Consider the following 22,866-nt stretch of genomic DNA (forward strand, 5'->3'; position numbering starts at 1 on the left):
GCGGATTTTTACGATGCGGAATTACGACGGTGCGTAGTTAGCAAAGCGGATTCTTACGACGCGGAATAACTCGCCGGTTTGCCAGAATTTGTTCGTGTGATTTTTCGGGAGACTCTAAATTAACAAAAACAAATTAAAGTAACAAAATAAATATTTATTCAAGAGAGCATTTGGATCAATGATATAATTATAAAAGAAAGGTATAAACATTTAACAATGAGTACATAAGTAATTCCTTATCGGTTAGACGATTTAATGTTTCAACGGTATAAATGGGTATAATTCTAACTGTGAACGAATGAACAACTATCGGAATTAATCGGATAATAAATAAACTGCGTAAATCGTTGGTGCGCCTTTGGTTGAATAATAAACAACTTAAATTATTTAATTTTAAACTAATCGTCGGTCGGTTCGTACAGTACGGAGTCAAAATATTAAAAAATAAGCGATACCGCGTATATCCGAGCCCTGCTGAGTCGTCGACGGTTGCCGGTGCGCTGTGTCCGAAAACAGAGAGAGTCTTCTCTTGTGCGAGGGATATAGGAAGTCGAACACCGGGAACACCCGACCGAGGCAGAGAACGCCCTGCCCCTAGGACGACGGGAAGTCGGAAGTCGAACGCCGGGAACACCCGACCGAGGCAGAAAACGCCCTGCCCCTAGAACGACGGAAAGTCGGAAGTCGAACGCCGGGAACACCCGATCGAGGCAGAGAACGCCCTGCCCCTAGAACGACGAGGTATAGGAAGTCGAACGCCGGGAACACCCGACCGAAGCAGAGAACGCCCTGCTCCTAGAACGACTATCGAGATGGGAGCGAGTACGACCGGAGCTTCAGAGTGCGCCCTGAGGCTTGTCCGAGTCGTACTAGGGGGAATGGTATCGGTCTGCTCCGCGAGCCGGCTTTTATACCGGTCGCGCTACCCCCACTTGGGGTGCTACCCTACTCGGCAGCTACCCCTTCTCGAGCTACTACCCTCGAGTTGGGGGATCGGAATGCGGCCCGTAATGGGGGGTGCTCACGTGAAGCCCATGTGGCGCTTAGTAACAGCGCGTGCTGTTACAGAATTATTAAAAGTATCGTTAGAGAAGGAAAAATTATTGAAAAATACACTTGAAGAAAAAAGGAATATCTCACAATCTATCTTATAATAATTAAATCTTATAATAGAAAAAAAGATTGCAATATTTGTTGATTGTTAATGCTTTTTTTTTAATTTTTTAACTTTTGTTTAATTAAAGTTGATTAATATTTTAGTTTAAAAATGTGATAAATATAAAATATTTATTTAGTTATGTTAAAGAGAAGAATAGCAATCAATCAATCAAGCAATCAATCAACAATAATTTATGTTAAAATATTTACAATAAAATTATTAACTTTAATTTGTATTTGAGTTTAACTTTTATTCAATAAGACTGTTTAATAAGACTGTAACAAGTTAAATTATTTTACTTTAAAAAAAAATGTGATCTTATATTAAGCATGTTATATTTTGTTAAATCACTTTTATTATTAACTCTGAAAAGTATTATGTTCAAAATGTAAATGTTAAAAACAATATATATGATTGTATCATTTGTTTATCATGAAATACATAAGAAAAATATAAAACAAATTTTTTTATAATTTTTTAAATAAAATTGTATTTCATAAAACTGTAACTGTTTATTACCCCTAATAAATCCAAAATAAAAGTATTTATTTATTGTTTATGCCGTTATTTTCAAATTTTATTTAAAATAACCTGTAATTATTATATTAAAAATTAAAATATATTACTTATTATAAATGTCATATATTATAATAAATTTTTATAAAATTGAATATAAAATTTTCATTACTTATCAAAATATTCCAAAATTAAACGTTGTCGTTCATCATTATAATTCTCATTATCCAGGTTTATATTTTGCACTTGTGCTATAACATTATTATATGTTTCAGGATTATACAAATTTGGTTCATTTTCCTGCTGCGCAATGTTGTGCAATACAGCTGTCGCTATAATAATAGTAAGTATTTTATCAACTGTATGGAAACGCGATCCAATAGACAAAACAGGAAATCTTCTTTTCCATATACCAAAACATCTTTCAATTTTTGAGGGTGTTCGAATCTGCGATTCGTTATAAAGATGTTCTGCGGGTGTTGTCAAATTTCTTAACGGAGTCATCAAGTATAATAGATTCGGATATCCAGAATCTCCGAGCAGTAAACCATCACTGAATCTATTTTCTTCAAATAAACTCTTAATCCTTGAGTGATGAAATATAGTGGAATCATGTGTAGACCCTGGCCAACGTGCTACTACATCTATTATTTCCAATCTTGCATTAATAACTACTTGTACATTTATAGAAAAATAACCTTTTCTGTTACGATACAATTCATTGTTTTCTCCACCTAAAAATAAAGAATAAAAAAAAGTATATTTTAAAGATATATTTAGAAATAAATTTTTCTTACCATATGATTGAATTTTGACATGAGTACAGTCCATGCAACCAATAACACGTATAAATTTGGCTATTTGAAAAAATTTTTGTTGGTTTCTTTGAATGTCTTCTGGAGATATAGGAAGTTTTATAAATTCATCTCTCAATGCAGCAATAGCAGGAAACACACGATGAATTATATTTTGTGCACTTACTTCACTAATTGCACAAAAATCGCCAATAGTTTTTAAAAATGATCCAGTAGCATAAAATCTAAGAGTGACCATTAATTGGATTGCAGGTGGAATAGCATTATTACTGAAATATATAAAATATATAAATTTTAAATATCTATACTATATATATTTGTATACATAGAATATTCACACATACTGATTGGTTTTATGTTGTATTTCATCTTCAATTCTTTTTAATAACATCATGAAACTAAATCTTGAAATTACAAATCTTTTTTTGAAGTCGACTTCATCAAAAATTTCTAAGTAATTAATACGTGACCTAATGAAGCGTGGTCTTCGTCGATTTTGTCTATAATATTCATGTTCGTCATGAAACAAAATATTTATAATTCTTTCCATGTCAAAGAGAGTCATGCACATGTCACGATTATAAATTTTTAAGGTTATAGAAAAGAATAAAAGATCTCTTTCTATATTTTATTTTTCATGTTGGTAGCACTTTAATCGTCGATTAAGTTAACCGGAGCTTGGTCAAAGTGGCCCTAAATGTGCGGTGAGAATACGCTAACTTTAGAAGCATTTCTCTAAAGTTGGTCCGCGTTGCAGCATTTCTTTAAAGTTGATCGGATAAATGTATTCATAAATGTGAGCTCAGAATACGGGCCAAAGTCTTTATTATAATTATCGTTGGATCACACTATACACGTTTGTCCTCTCGTGGTCTGAGCGCTACTACACACTACTACACGCCCGCAGGCTCTATTACCCCCACTCCTACCAATACCACGCGCACGTCCTCTGTTTCTATAGCAATCTTTTCCTGACATCTTTTCCTCTTTTTAGTGAAATAAACTCTTAAATGCTACCGTAACAAAAAGAACGAAGTATCAAGGTTACAATGGAACTAAAAATAACGCAAAACTTCTATTTTTCTTAGAATTAAATTTGAGCTTTACACTAGTACTTAAAACTAATTGGAATTAATATCCAAAACGCTCCGGTTTCTTAACTGTACGTCCACTTCTCGTGGTCATACTTTTCTCATCGCGGTACTCTTGCTTGCAGACTAATCGTTCGCCGTTACTATCTTTACTTGCTTCGTTGTGACGTTTCTCAGAGTTGGCTCGCTTGCCTAAATTTTTAGTAAGATTGTTTCGCTCGTCTCGTGCAATCTCCAACGGGTGGATTCGCTGTATGGGTCTTTTGAGCATACCTTTTTTTGTTTTTAGAACAGCTACTCTCGTTTGGCCGTCTCGACCCTGAATTGTCTCTATCACTCGTGCGAGAGGCCAGTCAATACGTCGGTGGGTGTCGTCTCCTATTAGTACGACGTCGCCTATTTCTAATTTTCACGTTTCTTTTCTCTTGTTATCTTTTAACAATAATTTTCCTAAATATTCCGAACGAAACCTTTTACGGAGATCTTCTAGAATCTTTTGCTTGTGGTTGGCCTTCTTATCCAGTTTCGTTCTATCTAACATGTCACAATCCGGTACACCGTATTCGTGAATTTCTTGTAAAAACATCGCAGGTGACAAAGGTCTAAGATCCTCGGGATCCTCTGAAATATATGTCAAAGGGCGAGCGTTAATAATTGCTTCCGCGTCGCACAGAATCGTGTTCAAACTCTTGTAAGAGAGGCACGCTTTGCTTAATATTTTCCGTAGCATATTTTTCAAAATTTCTATAAGCCTCTCCCACCAACCACCCCATCACGGAGCAGACGGCGGGTTGAAACGCTATTCTATTTGGGATGTTGCACTATGTTTTGCGATTCTTTCCCAATCTAAACTATCAAACGCATTAGCGGCACCCGTGAAATTAGTACCATTATCGCTATATGTCGTATTTGGGCGTCCGCGTCTTGCTATAAACCTACGAAGGCATTCTATAAAACCTTGCGTGGATAATGTTGACACTAATTCTAAGTGCATCGCTCGGTATACTGCGCACGTGAAAATACAAATCCATCCCTTCCCCCTTCCACGCAAAATTATTGGTCCTGCAAAGTCTATTCCAATAATCTCGAAAATCTTTGCGTCGCGGACACGATCAAGGGGTAATGGTGGCATCTCGCATTCCATCCGTTTTGCTCTCTGTCTTTTACAGATTACGCAACTAGCCAGAATTCTCTTTATTGTTTTCTGAAGAGAGATAATCCAGTATTTCTCGCGTATATGGTTCATAATCGTTTGAGTTCCTGTGTGGCCTAAATTTTCGTGAATCTCTCTTATTATTATAGATATAATTTCGTGATTGCTATCTAAAAGAACTGGACACAGAAAATTTTAATTATCTTCGCGATTAAAAATCTTAGTTTTTAGAGCATATAATATGTTCAGGATTACAAGTAGCAAAGCGAGAATTTGTTCGAAGCTTCGAGAATCGTTGACTTTTTTTTCGCCGCTGTTTGTTTATTCCAAGCGAAGTGGCCTTCAAGCGGTTAGTTCGCGTCCGTATAAGAAATCGCCGAAAAACGATTAGTTGTATTTTTCTAACGCCTAATGCGATGGCAGCTTGTTGCCAAGCTCGTGGTGTCGATCGCTGATAGGCAGCTTTTCGGAGCTAGCGTCGACTACATGCCGGTTGCTGCATGCCCAGCCAGAGTCCGAGACGAGAGAGCAGCGAGCACGGACGTGCAATGCGAGTGACTCGCGACGAAAGACTTTGTAACGCGAGCGCGCGAATGAGTTCGATGTCTAGACTGATCGCCGGGTGTGATTTTCAATAAAGAACTAGTGAAACCCACAAGGCGGATCATTCATTTCCAAGTGCAAACCGGCTGCCGCGAACGAGCAATAAAGAACCGGCACAAATAAATATTTTCTCTCTGCTACGGGAGAACGAAGGCTCTCGTACATAATCCGTCTTTGTTTTTTATTGTTTAAGGAAGATAGTTTCTCTTTAGAAGTAGCAAACATCTGATTCTGTAAATATTTGAGCAGTTTCGTTTCGGCTGCTCTTATTTCCGCAACGGTCAAATGTAATTTTTTCTGTTCCTTATTTGACAAATATGATCTTTCTTGTGGTTTACGCGTTTCTTTATTGTTTCTCTCGCGGCTTTTGTTTTTGGTTAATTTTTTGTGATTTACGAAAAATCTCTGCATTCAAGCTAAAAATCGAAATAATTTATTATATGATGAGAAATAATTTTTAGTATTAAACGCGGGAACCGTTTCTTTAACGAGATGTACTAAAGTTGATTTCTTAATTTCGCTTGCTATTTCTTCTTCTACAAGATTGCCTTTTGCCTTAGGCCACTCGGATTCGGCCTTGTACAACCATGATGGACCTAGCCACCATTCTGATTGTGCAAGTTGTGCAGGACTACAACCCCGTGAAGGGAGATCGGCGAGGTTTACTTCTCCAGGAATATATTCCCACTCATCTCGTTTCGTGAATACGCGTATCTCTTTCTGTTTGATACAAAAGTTTGAAACTGTGTTTGATACAAAAGTGCCCCATTGTCGATCATGTTTAATCCACGCCAACACCGTTGTGGAATCTAATCAAAATGTATTTTTTGATATCTTTCGTGTTAGTGATTTTCTTACCGATGTGAGTCTTACCGCTATTGTGGCCGGCATTAATTCAAGTCGCGGTATAGTAGTTTTTTCTAGAGCTATGCGAGATCTAGCGCTGATAAGATTTACTGTTACTACGTTTCCGATCTCAAGTCTCGCGAAGACTGCCGCCGCATAGGCCAATCCGCCCGCGTCGCTAAAAGTATGCAATGTTAAATTGCCCTGACCTAATTTCCGCGGGATTTCGATATTATTTAACACGGATAACTCGTTTAGCCATCGCAAAAATTTATCGGCTCGATCATCTGTGATTTTCTCATCCCAAGGTATCTTTTCGGCTCACAACTCCTTGAGCAGTAATTTTGGTAGTAACAATACCGGGCAGGTGAAACCGATAGGATCAAATACTCTATGTGCCGCGTACAATATCGTTCGTTTCGTTATTACCTTTGAGTCATCTATATTTACGATCGACGGGTTAATCGCTAATGTATCTCTTTTTTTATTCCAGAGAACTCCTAGGACTATAGTTGTTTCATTTTCCATTAAATCTTTTGAGCTCTCCCATCCGCGCAAATCGAATCCGCCGGTTTTCATTACGTTTGTAGTCTCAGTTATAAATTTTCTTAGCTCCCTTTCTGAATCAAGACTCGTTGCACAGTTATCTACGTAAAACGATTCCTTGAGTTTCTCGACTGTTTCTGTGTTTTCCGTAAATGTTGACAAATGTAGTTCGATTATTGCAGCTAATAAAAATTGGCTGCACGCTAACCCGAATACCACGCGGCAGTGTCGTCAAACTATGGTTTTTCCGTCTAGAACCCAGAAAAAACGAAGATAATCAGTAGTATAGCTAGGAGAGTTCAAACCCATGGGGCAATGAAGGGGGGTGCGGGGGAAGAGGGGGTATCGGATTATGCTGCGTCAGCACTTTTGGAGGGAAAGGGGGTATTAGATTACGCTGCGTCAGCACTTTTGCAGGGGAGGGGGGTATCGGATTATGCTGCGTAAGCACTTTTGGAGGGAGGGGATATCAGATTACAGCACTTTGAGGGAGGAGGTATCAGATTACAGCACTTTGGAGGGGTGTCAGGTTACACACGCTTACAGTTGTAAAAGCGCAGCATCAGCACTTTTGCGATGTGTGTATTAGGTTACAAGAGATTGGAGGGGACCACATATTTTACGGATTACGTCATCACTTTTTAGAATTTGCAGGCGCCATTTTGCGCCGTCAGCATTTTGAGCATCATTTTGCGTTGTTACAAGAATGATATCATCACTATTTTTAGCAACAGCCACGTCAGCATTTTTGACATCATTGTTGCCAAATTTCATTATATTTAATCAGCACTTTTAATAGCGCCATGTGCAAAAGTCTATAGCAACAGCCACGTCAGCATTTTTTGACACCATTGTTGTCAGATTTCTTTATATTTAATCAGTACTTTTAATAGCACCGTGTGCAAAAGCCCATAGCAACAGGCAGCCACGTCAGCATTTTTTGACGCCATTGTTGCCAGATTTCTTTATACTTAATCAGCACTTGTAATAGCACCGTGTGCAAAAGTCTATAGCAACGGGCAGCCACGTCAGCATTTTGGGCGCCATTTTGTTGCCATATTTCAATGTTTTAATCAGGATTGTCAGCATTTTTAAAATTAGTGTCGTGTGCAAAAAGCGGGTATAAAAAGCTCGCGAAAAACCATGGTAATATTCAGTCTCAACACATCGTGGACCAGTTAATCATCGATCTGTCAGCAGTCTCCAGTAAGTATGATTTAATATATTTTGATAATAATGATTTCGTATTGTTAGAAACGTTTATAAACGAGTATTTAAATCTAAAGAAACTATCATAATATATACACCATTACAACCTTATAAATTGTTTTAGGTTCACCATGAACAAGCATCAACCGAAAAGTCTCACCGAGCTTGCACGCAAAGCTATAAACAAAAACATCAAATCTGTATCACATCTCAAGGACCTCGCGCTTCCACCGAGGCTCATTCGTGACCTGGAGGAAACGTTTGCAGAGGATCGTCATAATTATGAACAACTATTATCAGGATATACTACTCAAGGCGATTTGCACAAGAATCTAAAACATCTACTCTTTATATTTGTGCCTGAGACTGCCTTACCGTGGCAAATGGCGGCTCTAAGGAGGTATACGGAAGAAAATGTACCCTTTGGTTATCACTCTCAGACGGTAATCAACGCGTGGTATATCTACAACTATGCCGGTCGGTCATATAAATTATGCCATAGATGTGGTGATAGACACCATTCGAGAAAGACTGAACAGAGTATTGTTAAGTATGGAAAAAAAACTATCTGCAATAGTCACCAGTTACTAGTACATGTGAAAAATCTGGACAATTGATGTCACCTGTGTTTCCATGTATCACTCTTTTGGATAAATGATCGGATTCATACAAGAGACATCAGCAAGCAAATAGAATTTGTGATGAAATTAAAATATGATGATTATTGTTATTGCAAAGACGATGATGATGATAATGATGAAATTTGTAATTATGAACATACATGTGAGCATTGTAGAAATTATGTGCAACACATCGAATATTATATATGGCGAATAGAGCACGAAGATACAATGTGATGCTACGCATCGATGACTAAATCACATGTTGTGATTGTGACGTGACATTTTTGAGGTCCGTCACAAGGGCGAGAAAGCCCGATCAAGGAGGGAAATTTGAGGTCGGAAACCCCACCGCGGGGGGCGACGACCTCTCCCTCTTGATATTCTTTTTTTTTAGCGTTACAGCGAATTGCGCGAGTCGTGGTGAGTGGCCAAACTCCCATATTGTTATTGAGGTGGAGCCAGCCTTCGTGGGACCTGCGAGGGACTCAGCAGGCAGGACGACGGAGGCCCGGATGGCGTGCAGACAGATCCAGGATAAGGGCAAGTAAAAATACCCTTGCAAATATCATTCGATTCCAGACACAGTCGCTACCGCAGATACAATTTCAGATTCGGAGAATATCGAGGCCGGTGAACGCACCGAGAGAGATGACGCCCGAGAGGGAAGCGCGCTCTCACACACCGGAGAACTGGAGTGGAGAACCCGAACAAGGAGCTGTCGTAACGAGCCAGGGAAGCAGAATCAGGTCGGAACCTGGCCAGTTCCCGGCCGATTCAAAAAAGGTTCGGATCCGGAAACGGAAAAGGCCACGAAGGGCGTTAACGGCAGCTGCCAGAAGAGAGAGACCGGGGTCACCTCGGAAAAGCGTCACCGAGGGCCGATATATCGAGGAGCGACGCGAGGATCGAGATCACTAGAAATATCGAAGGATAGTGTAGCGTTAATCGATAGCGAGGATCTACATGCGCAGGACGATGCGCGGAATGTCAGCGCTGTCCGGCGAGCCTCGCTGTCGTCACTGTTCGGCGAGTCGGCAACCTGGGCGGAACCCTGAGGACCACAACGGGCGTACCGACGATTTGTAAGGCCACCACTTCGACTTCGCGGTAAGAGCGGTATCAGTAGGCGGCCCGAGCCTCGCGGAACTAAGAACCCGCATATTTTGCGTAAAGAATATAGCATATCCCAAGATGTCTCGCGGTATCGTGCGAGGTTAGATTTTGGCCGGGCCCCGCTGACTACCGCTTCTGTAGACTAAGATTTCGCCATGCCTTCTTTCCCCTCGGGGCTGCCGAGCCGACAGTCGTTTGTATAGAATAATGTCTTTCTGTGCGTAACAATTTCGCGTCAATTTATGTATTGCTGTACCGAGCGTTAGAATCTTTGGAGTTAGCCTGTCGCGTATCTCTCGCCTCGGCCTTCTGTCGAGTGCTTACAGTCAGAGCCGTAAGAATAGAATCAAGACGGAATAAGTACGGTATGCAAAATTATATGAAGAGCAAATTGAGTTGTGTGCTAACTGCTATTAAGAGAAATGTGGGCTAACTATTATTAAGAGAGATTAATAGAGTGAATCGTAACGACCGTACCTAAGGAACATAATAGAACTTGTACGCCGAATATAGTATACCGCGTGAGAAGGAAGTACGCGGACTTCCGCAAGCCGAATATCCAAATAATAACGCCTCTCACAAAGATAATTAATGTCTCCGCTCCGCGGGATGGTTAAGGCGCCTATCACCTGGCGTCAATCTCATTTAATTTCATTTAATCTAATTTATATAATTAAATGTTATTTGTTACAAAATTAATGTGTTCTCAATTACCATCTGATTTCAGACTCCTCTCTCCAAATCGGTATTTCGCGTCTCGAAAGAACCTCGCCCCTCTGCCATTTGTAGAGTGGGCTAGTCGCGCTTATCGCCGTTATTTTTTTTAAATAAAATATTGTCTCTAACGTAATTTGTTCGTGCGGCGCGTTAATCCGCGCCTGGCGCCCAACCATAAGTATTGTAGTAATTATTAACATCCATTGAATAAAGCAACGAGGTTTGACACGCTTACCGGCGGGTGTACTTCTGCCCGACGGAAAAGTCGTCGCATGATATATAGATGTGACTTTTGCGAATTCCTCTTAATGTACAAAGAAAGATTATACATCATAGATGAACAAGAATGAACCATGTATGCAGACCTAATCATTTTTAATAAATATTATTTATCATTAAATTAATTTTTTATTATTATTCCATCTTTCCTGTGCCTCATCTTATTCACTGACCTACCCTACTGCGAGATAAGCGCGTGCATCATATCATACTACATAATAGAAGGAAACGGGCGAATCAGTGACTATCCCATACAGCACACAAACGTTGAATCAATATCTAAAAAACGTAGAATTGCAACATTATAAATGTTTCAGCAACGTTGCGAAATATAGATTCAATGTTGAAAAAATATTGAAGAAATGTCTAATGTCCGCTGAATTGCAATGTCTGCAAGACAAGAAACATTAATTCAATATTGATTCAACATTTATTCAATGCAGAATTTATATATATTATACATTATAATAACGTTTTGAAAAATTGAACGAAATAAATGTTTAAAATTAATTTTTATTTAAATATATATATATATATATATATATATATATATATATTACATTGCAGCATAATATATTTTATATTATTTTATATTATATTTGGATAAAGTTCCGAATAGGTAAAACGCCCGATTTTTTTGAAACTGCACTATTTTATGTATTTTGGCGCGCTGATTACGAATATGATAATGAAAATCGCCGACAAGGCGTTTTTGCGTTTTTTAATAAATATTTTTTTATTTTAATTAAATTTTTTTAATATTTAAAAATTTTTTTTGCTAAAATATTTTTATTTTTTTAATATATTTTTTATTTTTTTTATTTATGAGTTTAATTTGTTATAATATATATAGTATATGTAATATTATAAATAATATATATATCGTATAGTATATGTAATAATATATATAATATATATAGTATAGTATATGTAAAATATGGTGAAATATAGTATGTGCAATATAATAATATATGTACGACAGCATTTTTTTAGATTTTTTTTTTAATATATACGACAACTTTATGTACAAAAGTTTTATAGAAGAGTTTTATAGAAATAGTGTACAACTTTTTTCATAGTTCTTTAATCCCACTTGGCGTCATTTCCTGATATCATATTTTTTTATAGTTTTAATATACACAACAGCATTACTTTTTGAAAGGTTTTAATATGTACGACAGCTTTTTTTGAAAGGGTAATATATACGACTGGTTTTTTGATAGGTTTAATATATACGGCAATTTTTTTTAAATGTAAAACAATACTATTTTGTTTTGGTTGTGACAATTATTTATACGTGAATATGATACTAATATATGATACTAATATATATGTATATGTTTATAATATACATATAGTTTTTATATTGTAATATACATAATATTTACATAGTAATATATTTTTTGTGGTATTTTGCAATAATATGTAGTATAATAGGGCTACAGGCGAAGATCCACTTTAAAAAAATCTAGCGCGCTATTAGTGGCACCTCATGGGTGGCGTGGAAGGCCACTATTAATTACTAATAAATTATTAATATATCTTTCTTTTAAGTTTAAAGAGGAAAATGTCAAGTAACAAGCGTGGCTAAACGGGTAAAGCGATTAGCTAAAATGTTGAAGATATTTTGTTTGGAAATTGCTTCTTGCAACTTTTTTTGCACATGAGTTTCTAACAGTAATCAATCAAATAATTTAATAATGTTTTCGACAAAAAAGTATTATTTTATATTTATTAATAATCTTGGCATATGTTAAAGTTGCATTTTGTTGAAAAATTGTAAAATTATATTTTATTTTTCTATTGACAAGTCACAGCAAATTAATATCTTTTTCAACAGTTAATAATTTAACTTATGCGTATATTTTTAATGAATATAAAATAATACTGTTTAGAAAAAAAATTTATTTGATTATTTACTCGATTGTGCATTAGATTGTGCGTTAGAAAGAAATGCGAAAAAAGAAAACAAAACAAGTTGCAAGATACAGGTCTAAAAGACGGAATCTTTATTATTCAAGCGATTCGCCTTACTCAATTAAAAACGCTTGGCTTCTTAGCATTTTTCGTACGTAGCATTTTTCGCGGGCTGGGGAAGTGACAAAATATAGCATGCTACGCTGACGCGTGCGCACACGGACGCGTGACGTGCGGTTCTCGCTTGTGTAGTGCCCGCATAGTGGGGGCCGTTCTCCTCATGTTGCTCTGTTGCAGGATGCTCGATCTTGCAGCACTGGTTGGATCCGATATTCGAGATGCGACTGGACAGAATACCTATTATTCGGGCTTCTGATAGGCGCTTTAAGGTGCATATACCGAGGCCGGAGGAGTGGGAAAAGGAAGGTGGAAACTTAGGGGCTCGAGTGCCTCTGAGGCTGCTGGCCAGGTCTTCTCTATAGGAGTCCCACTTGATTTTCCTCGGGTTCCTGAATTTGACCTCCTTCCCCCTAGCCTTAGCTATCCTGAAGGTGATTTGCCTATGGTCTGAGAGCGAGGGCTCCGTCGAGACCCTCCACTCCACTACCTCCTGTATCAACTGCCTGGAACAAACAGTGATGTCGAGCACTTCTCTTCTCGCTATAGTGCAGAAGGTGGGCTTGTCTCCTGTGTTGAGAATCTCCATATCCGTAGATGCTAGGAACTCCAACACTTTTCTTCCTCTTTCGTTGGTGTCCGAGCTTCCCCACGCAGTGTGATGCGCGTTAGCGTCACATCCCATGATCAGGGGAAGCCGTTTCTCCTGGCAGTATTCTGCCAGTTTTATCACCGGTGCAGGCGGCACCGCCTCCCCCTCGTCATGAGAGAAGTAGGCCGAGCAAATAACCATTTTCTTCCTGTCACCGGAGTCATCAGTGAAATCCACTTCTACAGCCGCAACGTACCTGGAACACAGGTGAGGTATTAGCTGGGCTTCCATACCCTTGACGGCCACGCAGGCCCTGGGCCGATCCACTGATGGGGCCCTAAAGAGCCTACCACAGGCCGCCAAGCCCCTGATGCAACCCCGGATTACCCAGGGTTCTTGCATCAGTGATATACATGTTTGCCTCCCAGCTTGTTGCCTGGCCAAAACAGCCGAGGCCTCTTTGCTGTGATGCAGATTTATTTCGTTCGAACATTTATTTCGTTCAATTTTTCAAAACATTATTATAATGTATAATATATATAAATTCTGCATTGAATAAATGTTGAATCAATATTGAATTAATGTTTCTTGTCTTGCAGACATTGCAATTCAGCGGACATTAGACATTTCTTCAATATTTTTTCAACATTGAATCTATATTTTGCAACGTTGCTGAAACATTTATAATGTTGCAATTCTACGTTTTTTAGATATTGATTCAACGTTTGTGTGCTGTATGGGATAGTCACTGATTCGCCCGTTTTCTTCTATCATGTAGTGTGATATGATGCACGCGCTTATCTCGCAGTAGGGTAGGTCAGTGAATAAGATGAGGCACAGGAAAGATGGAATAATAATAAAAAATTAATTTATTGATAAATAATATTTATTAAAAATGATTAGGTCTGCATACATGGTTCATTCTTGTTCATCTATGATGTATGATCTTTCTTTGTATATTAAGAGGAATTCGCAAAAGTCACATCTATATATCACTACATGTGATTTAGTCATCGATGCGTAGCATCACATTGTATCTTCGTGCTCTATTCGCCATATATAATATTCGATGTGTTGCACATAATTTCTACAATGCTCACATGTATGTTCATAATTACAAATTTCATCATCATCATCATCATCGTCTTTGCAATAACAATAATCATCATATTTTAATTTCATCACAAATTCTATTTGCTTGCTGATGTCTCTTGTATGAATCCGATCATTTATCCAAAAGAGTGATACATGGAAACACAGGTGACATCAATTGTCCAGATTTTTCACATGTACTAGTAACTGGTGACTATTGCAGATAGTTTTTTTTCCATACTTAACAATACTCTGTTCAGTCTTTCTCGAATGGTGTCTATCACCACATCTATGGCATAATTTATATGACCGACCGGCATAGTTGTAGATATACCACGCGTTGATTACCGTCTGAGAGTGATAACCAAAGGGTACATTTTCTTCCGTATACCTCCTTAGAGCCGCCATTTGCCACGGTAAGGCAGTCTCAGGCACAAATATAAAGAGTAGATGTTTTAGATTCTTGTGCAAATCGCCTTGAGTAGTATATCCTGATAATAGTTGTTCATAATTATGACGATCCTCTGCAAACGTTTCCTCCAGGTCACGAATGAGCCTCGGTGGAAGCGCGAGGTCCTTGAGATGTGATACAGATTTGATGTTTTTGTTTATAGCTTTGCGTGCAAGCTCGGTGAGACTTTTCGGTTGATGCTTGTTCATGGTGAACCTAAAACAATTTATAAGGTTGTAATGGTGTATATATTATGATAGTTTCTTTAGATTTAAATACTCGTTTATAAACGTTTCTAACAATACGAAATCATTATTATCAAAATATATTAAATTATACTTACTGGAGACTGCTGACAGATCGATGATTAACTGGTCCACGATGTGTTGAGACTGAATATTACCATGGTTTTTCGCGAGCTTTTTATACTCGCTTTTTGCACACGACACTAATTTAAAAAATGCTGACAATCCTGATTAAAACATTGAAATATGGCAACAAAATGGCGCCCAAAATGCTGACGTGGCTGCCCGTTGCTATAGGCTTTTGCACACGGTGCTATTAAAAGTGCTGATTAAGTATAAAGAAATCTGGCAACAATGGCGTCAAAAAATGCTGACGTGGCTGTTGCTATAGACTTTTGCACATGGCGCTATTAAAAGTGCTGATTAAATATAATTAAATTTGGCAACAATGATGTCAAAAAAGCTGACGTGGCTGTTGCTAAAAATAGTGATGATATCATTCTTGTAACAACGCAAAATGATGCTCAAAATGCTGACGGCGCAAAATGGCGCCTGCAGATTCTAAGAAAAGTGATGACGTAATCCGTAAAATATGTGGTCCCCTCCAATCTCTTGTAACCTTATACCCACATCGCAAAAGTGTTGATGCTGCGCTTTTACAACTGTAAACGTGTGTAACCTGACACCCCTCTAAAGTGCTGTAATCTGATATCTCCTCCCTTAAAGTGCTGTAATCTGATATCCCCTCCCTCCAAAAGTGCTGACGCAGCATAATCCGTCTTGCTGTATATCGGGATCGTAGCGAGCTGTGCTGTATTGCCAAATCTCACAAACCCTCGTTACGAGATAACCTTTGTCGATGGTTTTGTGCAATTCGAGCGATACGTACCCTCGAATTCTCGCTCGGCCGGCTCGTGGGTACATTCATCGTGTGAAAATGTTTCGCAACAGCTGCGACACAACGCAAATAGCAGCTTTCCACGCACGTTGTTAACGATCGAACTTCGCGCTGCATGCGTTATTTCACCTTTATAATTTTTCGTCATATATTTCGATAATTTCGTCTTCATAATTCGTTATCGTATACATTGTAACAAATTCATAGTAACGGGCAGAATATGACCATGTTTAGCGTTCGCAGCGGAAAAACATGCTTCGGTAAACAATCTCGAGTGAGCCGCTGCTATTGTTTTTATTTTTCTTTCTAACAGCGAAGGCCACGAGAGAAGCGTTGAAAAGTCGAAAATTTCAAAATCATCAGAGATAGCGTTCCCCTCTCTGGCGCTTGAGTTTAGGTCTGCACGAATCATCATAGACCATCTGGCCCTCTCTCCGCTGTGAAAAGGGCGGTCGCAAGCAGATCAACCGGACAGGCGCTTCACTCGGTCATTTTTGCAAATCCGGAAGCCTTCTTCAATTCCGAGTGAGAAGACGCTTCAAGTCGCCGAGTGCTATTAATTAGTTTCTCATTTTCATCTCAAGCGTATGAAAGCCTAGTTTTGGGCTTCGAAATCAGCTGTTTCTCGAGTCTTTTCTTATTGCGAGATTTAGACGCTTGTCGCGTGAACGTATTCGACGGGCTTAAGGGGGGAGCCTCGTGTAACCGGTTAAAAAAATTGAAAAATTTTTTTTTGCTTTAATCAATAGCAATCCATGTAGAAAATATATTCCCAAAGTTACAAAACAAAATTCGAAGTTTTAAGGAGTCCACAGCCTATTTCTTGCGCGCAGATATACAAGCGCGCGGCGGGGCGCTTGGTCGACGGTACCATAAGATATAAGATTATAGAATTTGTAACTGTTTTTGGCGCGCTTTCGGAAGTACTTATTTGAGAGTGCAATTTGGAGAGTGCAAGCAAAGTGTGAAATTCGAAGAAGCAGGAAATCGGAGCCTCAGTTTTAAACTTGTTGTTACACTTTTCTTTTTACTTTTCAATACCGAAAACTTTAAACGCGTTTTTCTCGAAATCAGTTTTTGGCAATTGGCGGGAAAGATTACTCAAAAACTATTCGATCAATCGAGTTGTCCCTGTGCATACATGTAGTTTAATAATATAAATTGTCGATGAACCTATAAAATTAGTAAAATAATTAATTTAAACAATTTTTATTGCATAAATAAGGTGACATTTTGTGGGTCAAAATCGCAATTTTTTTTTTAAGTGTTGCCATTTTTTCAATTTTCAACTTTTTACTTATTTTTTAGGTTTATCGACTAGATAATTTCATAGAAAAGAAAAACTTTTTTTTTTTTTTGGTTTTAAACGAGTGCAAAAGACGCTACAACTCCCGCCAATTCACAACTCCAGTGACGAGGCTGCGTCAACATTTGTTTATAGTGGCTCTATAATCAATTATTTTTAAACAAAAAAATTTTTTTTTTACTTTTTAATATATGTTATAAAACACTAAAAAGTTTTAAAAAGATCCGTTGCATTGTTTCTTAAAAAAAAATTCTTAAAAATCACCTTTGTTTTAGCGATTCATACGAGGCTCCCCCCTTAATCGCCAGCGAACTTTTGTTAATTCGTTTAATTAATTATTGACAATAAAGTGCATTATTCTGCAAATATCATCGCTCTACAAACATTTATCGCGCTCATTCGATTTGATCCGTTTCCACCGCGCCTGCGGATCCTTACTTTTCGCTCACTTAATTTTATTTGGCTCTCTCTCTCGCTCGGTTGCCGTTTTGTGCGACCGCCAGCGTTCTCTCTCCTTCTCGCTCCTTTCGTTGCTCGCTCCGTTCTTTCCTCGCCGCCAATCTGACCCTTCGCTCTCTCTGAGCACACCCGGCACCTCTCTGTTCCGATCGGAGTCTCATTTCGATCGCAAACACACGTGATAGGGTAATACAAGGTGAAAGAGATCGCGGGGGGAGTACCCTGCAACGCACGAGACCTTCGACGGAATCAAAATTGTAACACAGACTTATGCCAATTAGAGTCGAGCATTCCTCCGCGACGTACACCGTGGGATGTCCGATCGAGAAAACTCCGGTTTTCAGTACGTACGGGTACAGAGAACAAACATCTACGTAACGTATCTTCTCCGTACCTGTAATCTCGTACCGCGTCACGATATTTCCCGTGCGTCCACTGTAGAACGCATCGCGCGGATTGAGCGGCTCAATCTCTATCATTGGGTGATTCTGTAAAAATTCGCGCATTTCCCTATTTTTCGTCATCTCGCGATCGAAGACGCATTCCCACTTCTTTATCACCGTGTACCCCCGTCTTCGAAGACGATACGTTGTTGCGATGGTACGCTCATAACGCAAATCAATCGTATCCCCGCGTTCGTTGTTTACCGCTAGTTCTCTATTGCGATTAATCTTGAAACATGACGGACAACCGTGCCAAAAACAACCGTGAAATTGCAACACGTGATAGTGCGTTATACCGTATAGGGTATTCGCGCGTTATAGGGTATTCGCGCGTCTGTACCTACCCGATGGAATTATTCCAATTTCTCTTTCACGTTTCAGAAAGTTTTTTTTAAAAACCCTCATACACGTGGAAGCGATGGTTGTGCATTCCTCGAACGGACACACGCGCCCGCACTTCAAGAAAATCTTTCTGAAAGACATGCACGTGCGTCTCAGAATATTCACGTCGTTGCGACAGTAACGCAATATCTCGCATTCAAAATCAAACACAATTCGTACGAATCATTTCCGCGTGCCACGCTAAAAACTGTTCGCGCTCGTTGGTATTCATACTATCGGGTGAATAATATCGAATATCCGCCAACAGACTGACATATGACTGATTATTGTTAGTATTAAATAAATGCGGAAAAATGCCTTTGTCTGAAGTATTCGTCAGACCAAAAGCCTTCGGTAACTCCGATAAACGCATTGGTAATTAATACTATCGATAAATTTCGTATGTCCCACTGTTAGTACTACAATTTTCGTCCCGTTTAAGATTACCCGCGGTTCTAATGCGGTTCCGCTCTCAACAATATAACGTAGGATAAATTGCGCATCGAATGCTTTCGCGTTATGAGCTATACAAATTATGTGTTTAAAATATTTAGTCGGACGTGTCGCGAAATCTACAAACTCCTTACAGGATCACGACAAAATATGTATTCACGAATACCGCACCACCGACAGCACACCGAAGTATTCTCTATCTCGGCACACGTTTCGCAAATCTGTTGCGCGACGCAAAGTGTAGGCACGTGAATATTTACGCTCGCGGTACCTTGAAGCGTGTCATCCTGTTGCGTCTCGAAATCATAAAACAAGAATGCGACGCGATTTTCTGTTTTAAATACGCACTCACCCGCGTTTTGTTGCTGCTCTCCTTCTCCCTCTCCCAAAACGTGCTCCGTGTCGTTAGTACGGAAATTAGCTTTGCGAGGGGAGGAAGCATGTGACAAAAATGATTCAACGACTGGGGAGAACGACACGTCGAACAGTAAGTCACACCGCATTCGTGTTGTCTATTACGCTCGATCCTATATTTTGTTATCGTATTATTGAGTTTTTCACCGTGTTTACAGCACTGTCGGACATTCTGGTTTGTCGAAATTGCAAGCAAAATATTAAATTTGAAGAGACTGGAATCCGGGGACTAGGTTTCAAAATTGTTGTCAAGTGTAAATGCGGATCAAGAAATATCAATTCAGACCCTTTAATTAATACTGGATATGAGATTAATCGGAGGATTGTGTTCGTCATGCGACTTTTGGGTGTTGGAAGACAAGGATTACAATTATTCTGTAATTATATGGACATTTGCAGCGGCATATCGGAAGACACGTATAACAGAATTTACGGTTACATCTACTCCGCAGCGAAATCTATATTTGATTATTGTTGCAAAAAAGCCGTAGATGAAGAAAAACAAGAAAATGAAAAACGTGAAATTCCCATTACAAATTTCAAAGTGTCCGGAGATGGTTCTTGGAAAAAGAGAGGATTTAAATCACTGTACGGCGTAACGACTCTAATAGCATATTACACAGGAAAAATCATCGATCTCGTCATTAAAAGTAGTTATTGTCATGCATGTGCACAATGGAAAAATAAATCAACAAATTCTGAAGAATATCTAGCATGGAAAGCCGAGCACGACGAAGAAATCTGCACAAAAACTCATGAAGGCTCAGCAGGAGGCATGGAAGTCGAGTCTATGAAAACGATGTTTTTGAGATCAAATGAGCTTCATGGTGTGAAATACGTCAGTTACATCGGCGATGGAGACTCGAAAACATTTTCGGCTCTTCTAAAAATAAATCCTTACGGTGATGAACAAACAGTTGTCAAGAGCGAGTGTGTTGGTCACGTTCAAAAAAGGATGGGATCTCGACTTCGAAACGTGAGAAAAGCTAAAAAACTCGGCGGAAAAGGTAAATTGACGGAAGTTTTGATAAAAAAACTCAGTACCTACTACGGCTTAGCGATTCGGAGGAATGTAAACAGCGTTCAAGACATGAAGAAAGCTATCATGGCCACTTTTTATCATATGATTTCGACCGACGAAAACCCTCGTCACGAGAACTGTCCAACTGGCAGTGATAGCTGGTGCCAGTGGCAGCGGGCTACAGCTCTTGGGAATGCGCCTGAATCTCACCCTCAACCATTACACCACGATGTGCAGAAGGAATTACTACCGATTTACGAAGATCTTTCAAGAGATGACTTGCTGACCAGATGTTTAGGTGGCCACACTCAGAATGCGAACGAAAGTTTCAACTCGACAATTTGGCGTCTTGCTCCTAAACATCTGCATTGCGGCTTAAAAATTGTTGAAGTGGCATCATATATCGCAGCCGTCGTGTTCAACGAAGGAAATTCATCAATCTTAATGATGATGAACGAGTTACAGATTGTTGTTGGCTCACTAAGTTTCAACTTCGGCAAACAAACGGACGAGCAGCGCGTGAAACGCCAAAACCGACGCAGCAGCCTCGAGACCAAAGAAGCGAGAATAGCGCGAAAAAAACAAATGTTGGCCGCAAATCTCGCTTATGAAGAAGAAGAAGGCTTGCTATATGGCGCAGGAATCGATGACTAAAAGGTAGGAACTTCGTATAATTCATTAAAAGCCATAAACGTTCAGTTTTTCATAACTTTTTTTTCAAACGCGTTTTTCTCGAAACGACTTTTTTTCGGCTTGCGTGACGTCTAGCTAAAAAAATAATGAACCAATTTTAAAAAACCAAAGTGATTATTGTTCGTTATTAAATTGTCTTCGATATGAACTTCCAATCGGAATAAAAAATGGGTTTTAAGTGCATTTTTAAGGGCAAATAACTGAAAAAAAAACGGTGAAAATTGATGGTTTTTTTCAAACTTGCGTAATTTTTCAAATTTTTGATTTTTTTAGCCGATTTGAGGTTCATATCGAAGAGAAACTTGTAATTAACGTAAAAATTTTTGGATTTTTGATTTTAGGCGGAAATTACGACCTCTATATGTTACGCAAGCGACATGTTCGTGCGGCGAACGTCCACGGGTGCGGCCTACAACTGCTCTATTTTTAAATATAATGACTTAAAAAAATTTGGACATGTACTTCAGAATATGTATAAAATGATCCCAAAGTTGCAAAAAAAAAAATTTTTTTCTACCTAAAAAAAATTCTCAAAAAAACATGAAAAATCGGGCTCCTAACCCTATGTCCCCCCTTAAACGACCGCATTCTTCGCAAAAACATACGGTGCTGCAAACGCTACGAGGCGATTGCCCATCGTATGATTTTTGCGCACGATGATGCTCAAGACACGCGTGATTGAAAAATTCGCGATTAATTTTCGCAATGAATACGCTCCGTGTCAAATCGCTCGCACGAAGGTATCGCGTAACACCGAGGACATTTATTCGAGCATCGGTGTCCCCTACATCGCTACGGTAACCAACGTTACACGGTATGCAATAACCTCGGCTACCCACGGCGGCTCTTAAATTTAAAATAACGCTATAATGTCGTGATTCAGTGTGATGTAATAGATTTAAACACGAGGCCGGTTCGCGATGTAGAGAGGCTAGTATCGCATTTCCATCGAATAAAGCTTTACCCCCGCGGCCAAAAGTTTCCACGCTATAAACCATTATCGCGATGTTTTCAACGACTAGATATTGCTGGAAATGCTCGATTTCGCGAATACCGCAACCCTCTTCTGGAATTGTAATACCGACTTTCCTCGTTAAATCACGTGCCAACTCACGTTGTAACGTGGAATGTCGGTATCTCACGGCGTTTCATCTTTCCTGTAGACTACCCGTGCGTAAATTGCCACGGTCATTGTAAATTTGCGCCCTTACGAGTGCGCGAGGAAAACATAGGTTATCCGAGTTGGATATCGTTAAAATCGAGCGTTTACCCGCGATATCAAGCGCGTTACCCGCACGACCCGTAGGAGGAGTGACTCGGAAAACTCGAATGTTTAATTCCTGCGCTACGTTCAAGTCCTCGGAACTTTGAGCTAACGAACTCACTAGGTTCCAGATATTCTCGTGAGTCAAATCACGAGATGATCGGAACGAAATACCCGCGGGCCCGTGCCAAAGATTCGGGGAAAAATCGAAACTAAGTCCGATGTAATCACCGGAAACGCAGAAAAGTACCACGTACGCGTGAAGCTCGCGAAACGCGTTTTCTAACCACGCGTAAACCTCCTCCCCCTCTGGTAATGGTCGAAGGCGAAAACCAGCCTCTCTCCCTACTACACCGAAATTTCTAAACTCACGCACGTTTTCCTTTATTAAATCTAAATAATTAAAATTATCCCCGTTATGATTTGCGATCTGTTCCGGCGCACCAACTT

The 22,866-nt window shown here is 39.2% G+C and overlaps 2 protein-coding genes across 2 annotated transcripts; one reads left to right on the forward strand and one right to left on the reverse strand.

Annotated features, from left to right (window-relative positions):
• Positions 1 to 1,002: 1,002 nt before the first annotated feature.
• LOC136998329 (putative nuclease HARBI1) lies at positions 1,003 to 3,041 on the reverse strand. Its single transcript, XM_067350859.1, has one exon. The coding sequence runs from the start codon at positions 2,726 to 2,728 to the stop codon at positions 1,844 to 1,846; it is 885 nt and encodes a 294-aa protein (XP_067206960.1). The 5' UTR covers positions 2,729 to 3,041; the 3' UTR covers positions 1,003 to 1,843.
• A 16,265-nt stretch (positions 3,042 to 19,306) lies between these two features.
• Positions 19,307 to 21,698, forward strand: LOC105669646 (uncharacterized). The gene has a single exon (XM_067352004.1). The coding sequence runs from the start codon at positions 19,476 to 19,478 to the stop codon at positions 21,111 to 21,113; it is 1,638 nt and encodes a 545-aa protein (XP_067208105.1). The 5' UTR covers positions 19,307 to 19,475; the 3' UTR covers positions 21,114 to 21,698.
• Positions 21,699 to 22,866: the final 1,168 nt, after the last annotated feature.

Source organism: Linepithema humile, chromosome 3 (genome assembly GCF_040581485.1).
Source record: "Linepithema humile isolate Giens D197 chromosome 3, Lhum_UNIL_v1.0, whole genome shotgun sequence".
NCBI classification, from domain to species: Eukaryota; Metazoa; Arthropoda; class Insecta; order Hymenoptera; family Formicidae; genus Linepithema; species Linepithema humile.

Bases quoted from the DNA above. Each gene is read 5' to 3' on its own strand.
- LOC136998329 (XM_067350859.1), bottom strand. From the start codon at position 2,728: ATGGTCACTCTTAGATTTTATGCTACTGGATCATTTTTAAAAACTATT.
- LOC105669646 (XM_067352004.1), top strand. From the start codon at position 19,476: ATGATTCAACGACTGGGGAGAACGACACGTCGAACAGTAAGTCACACC.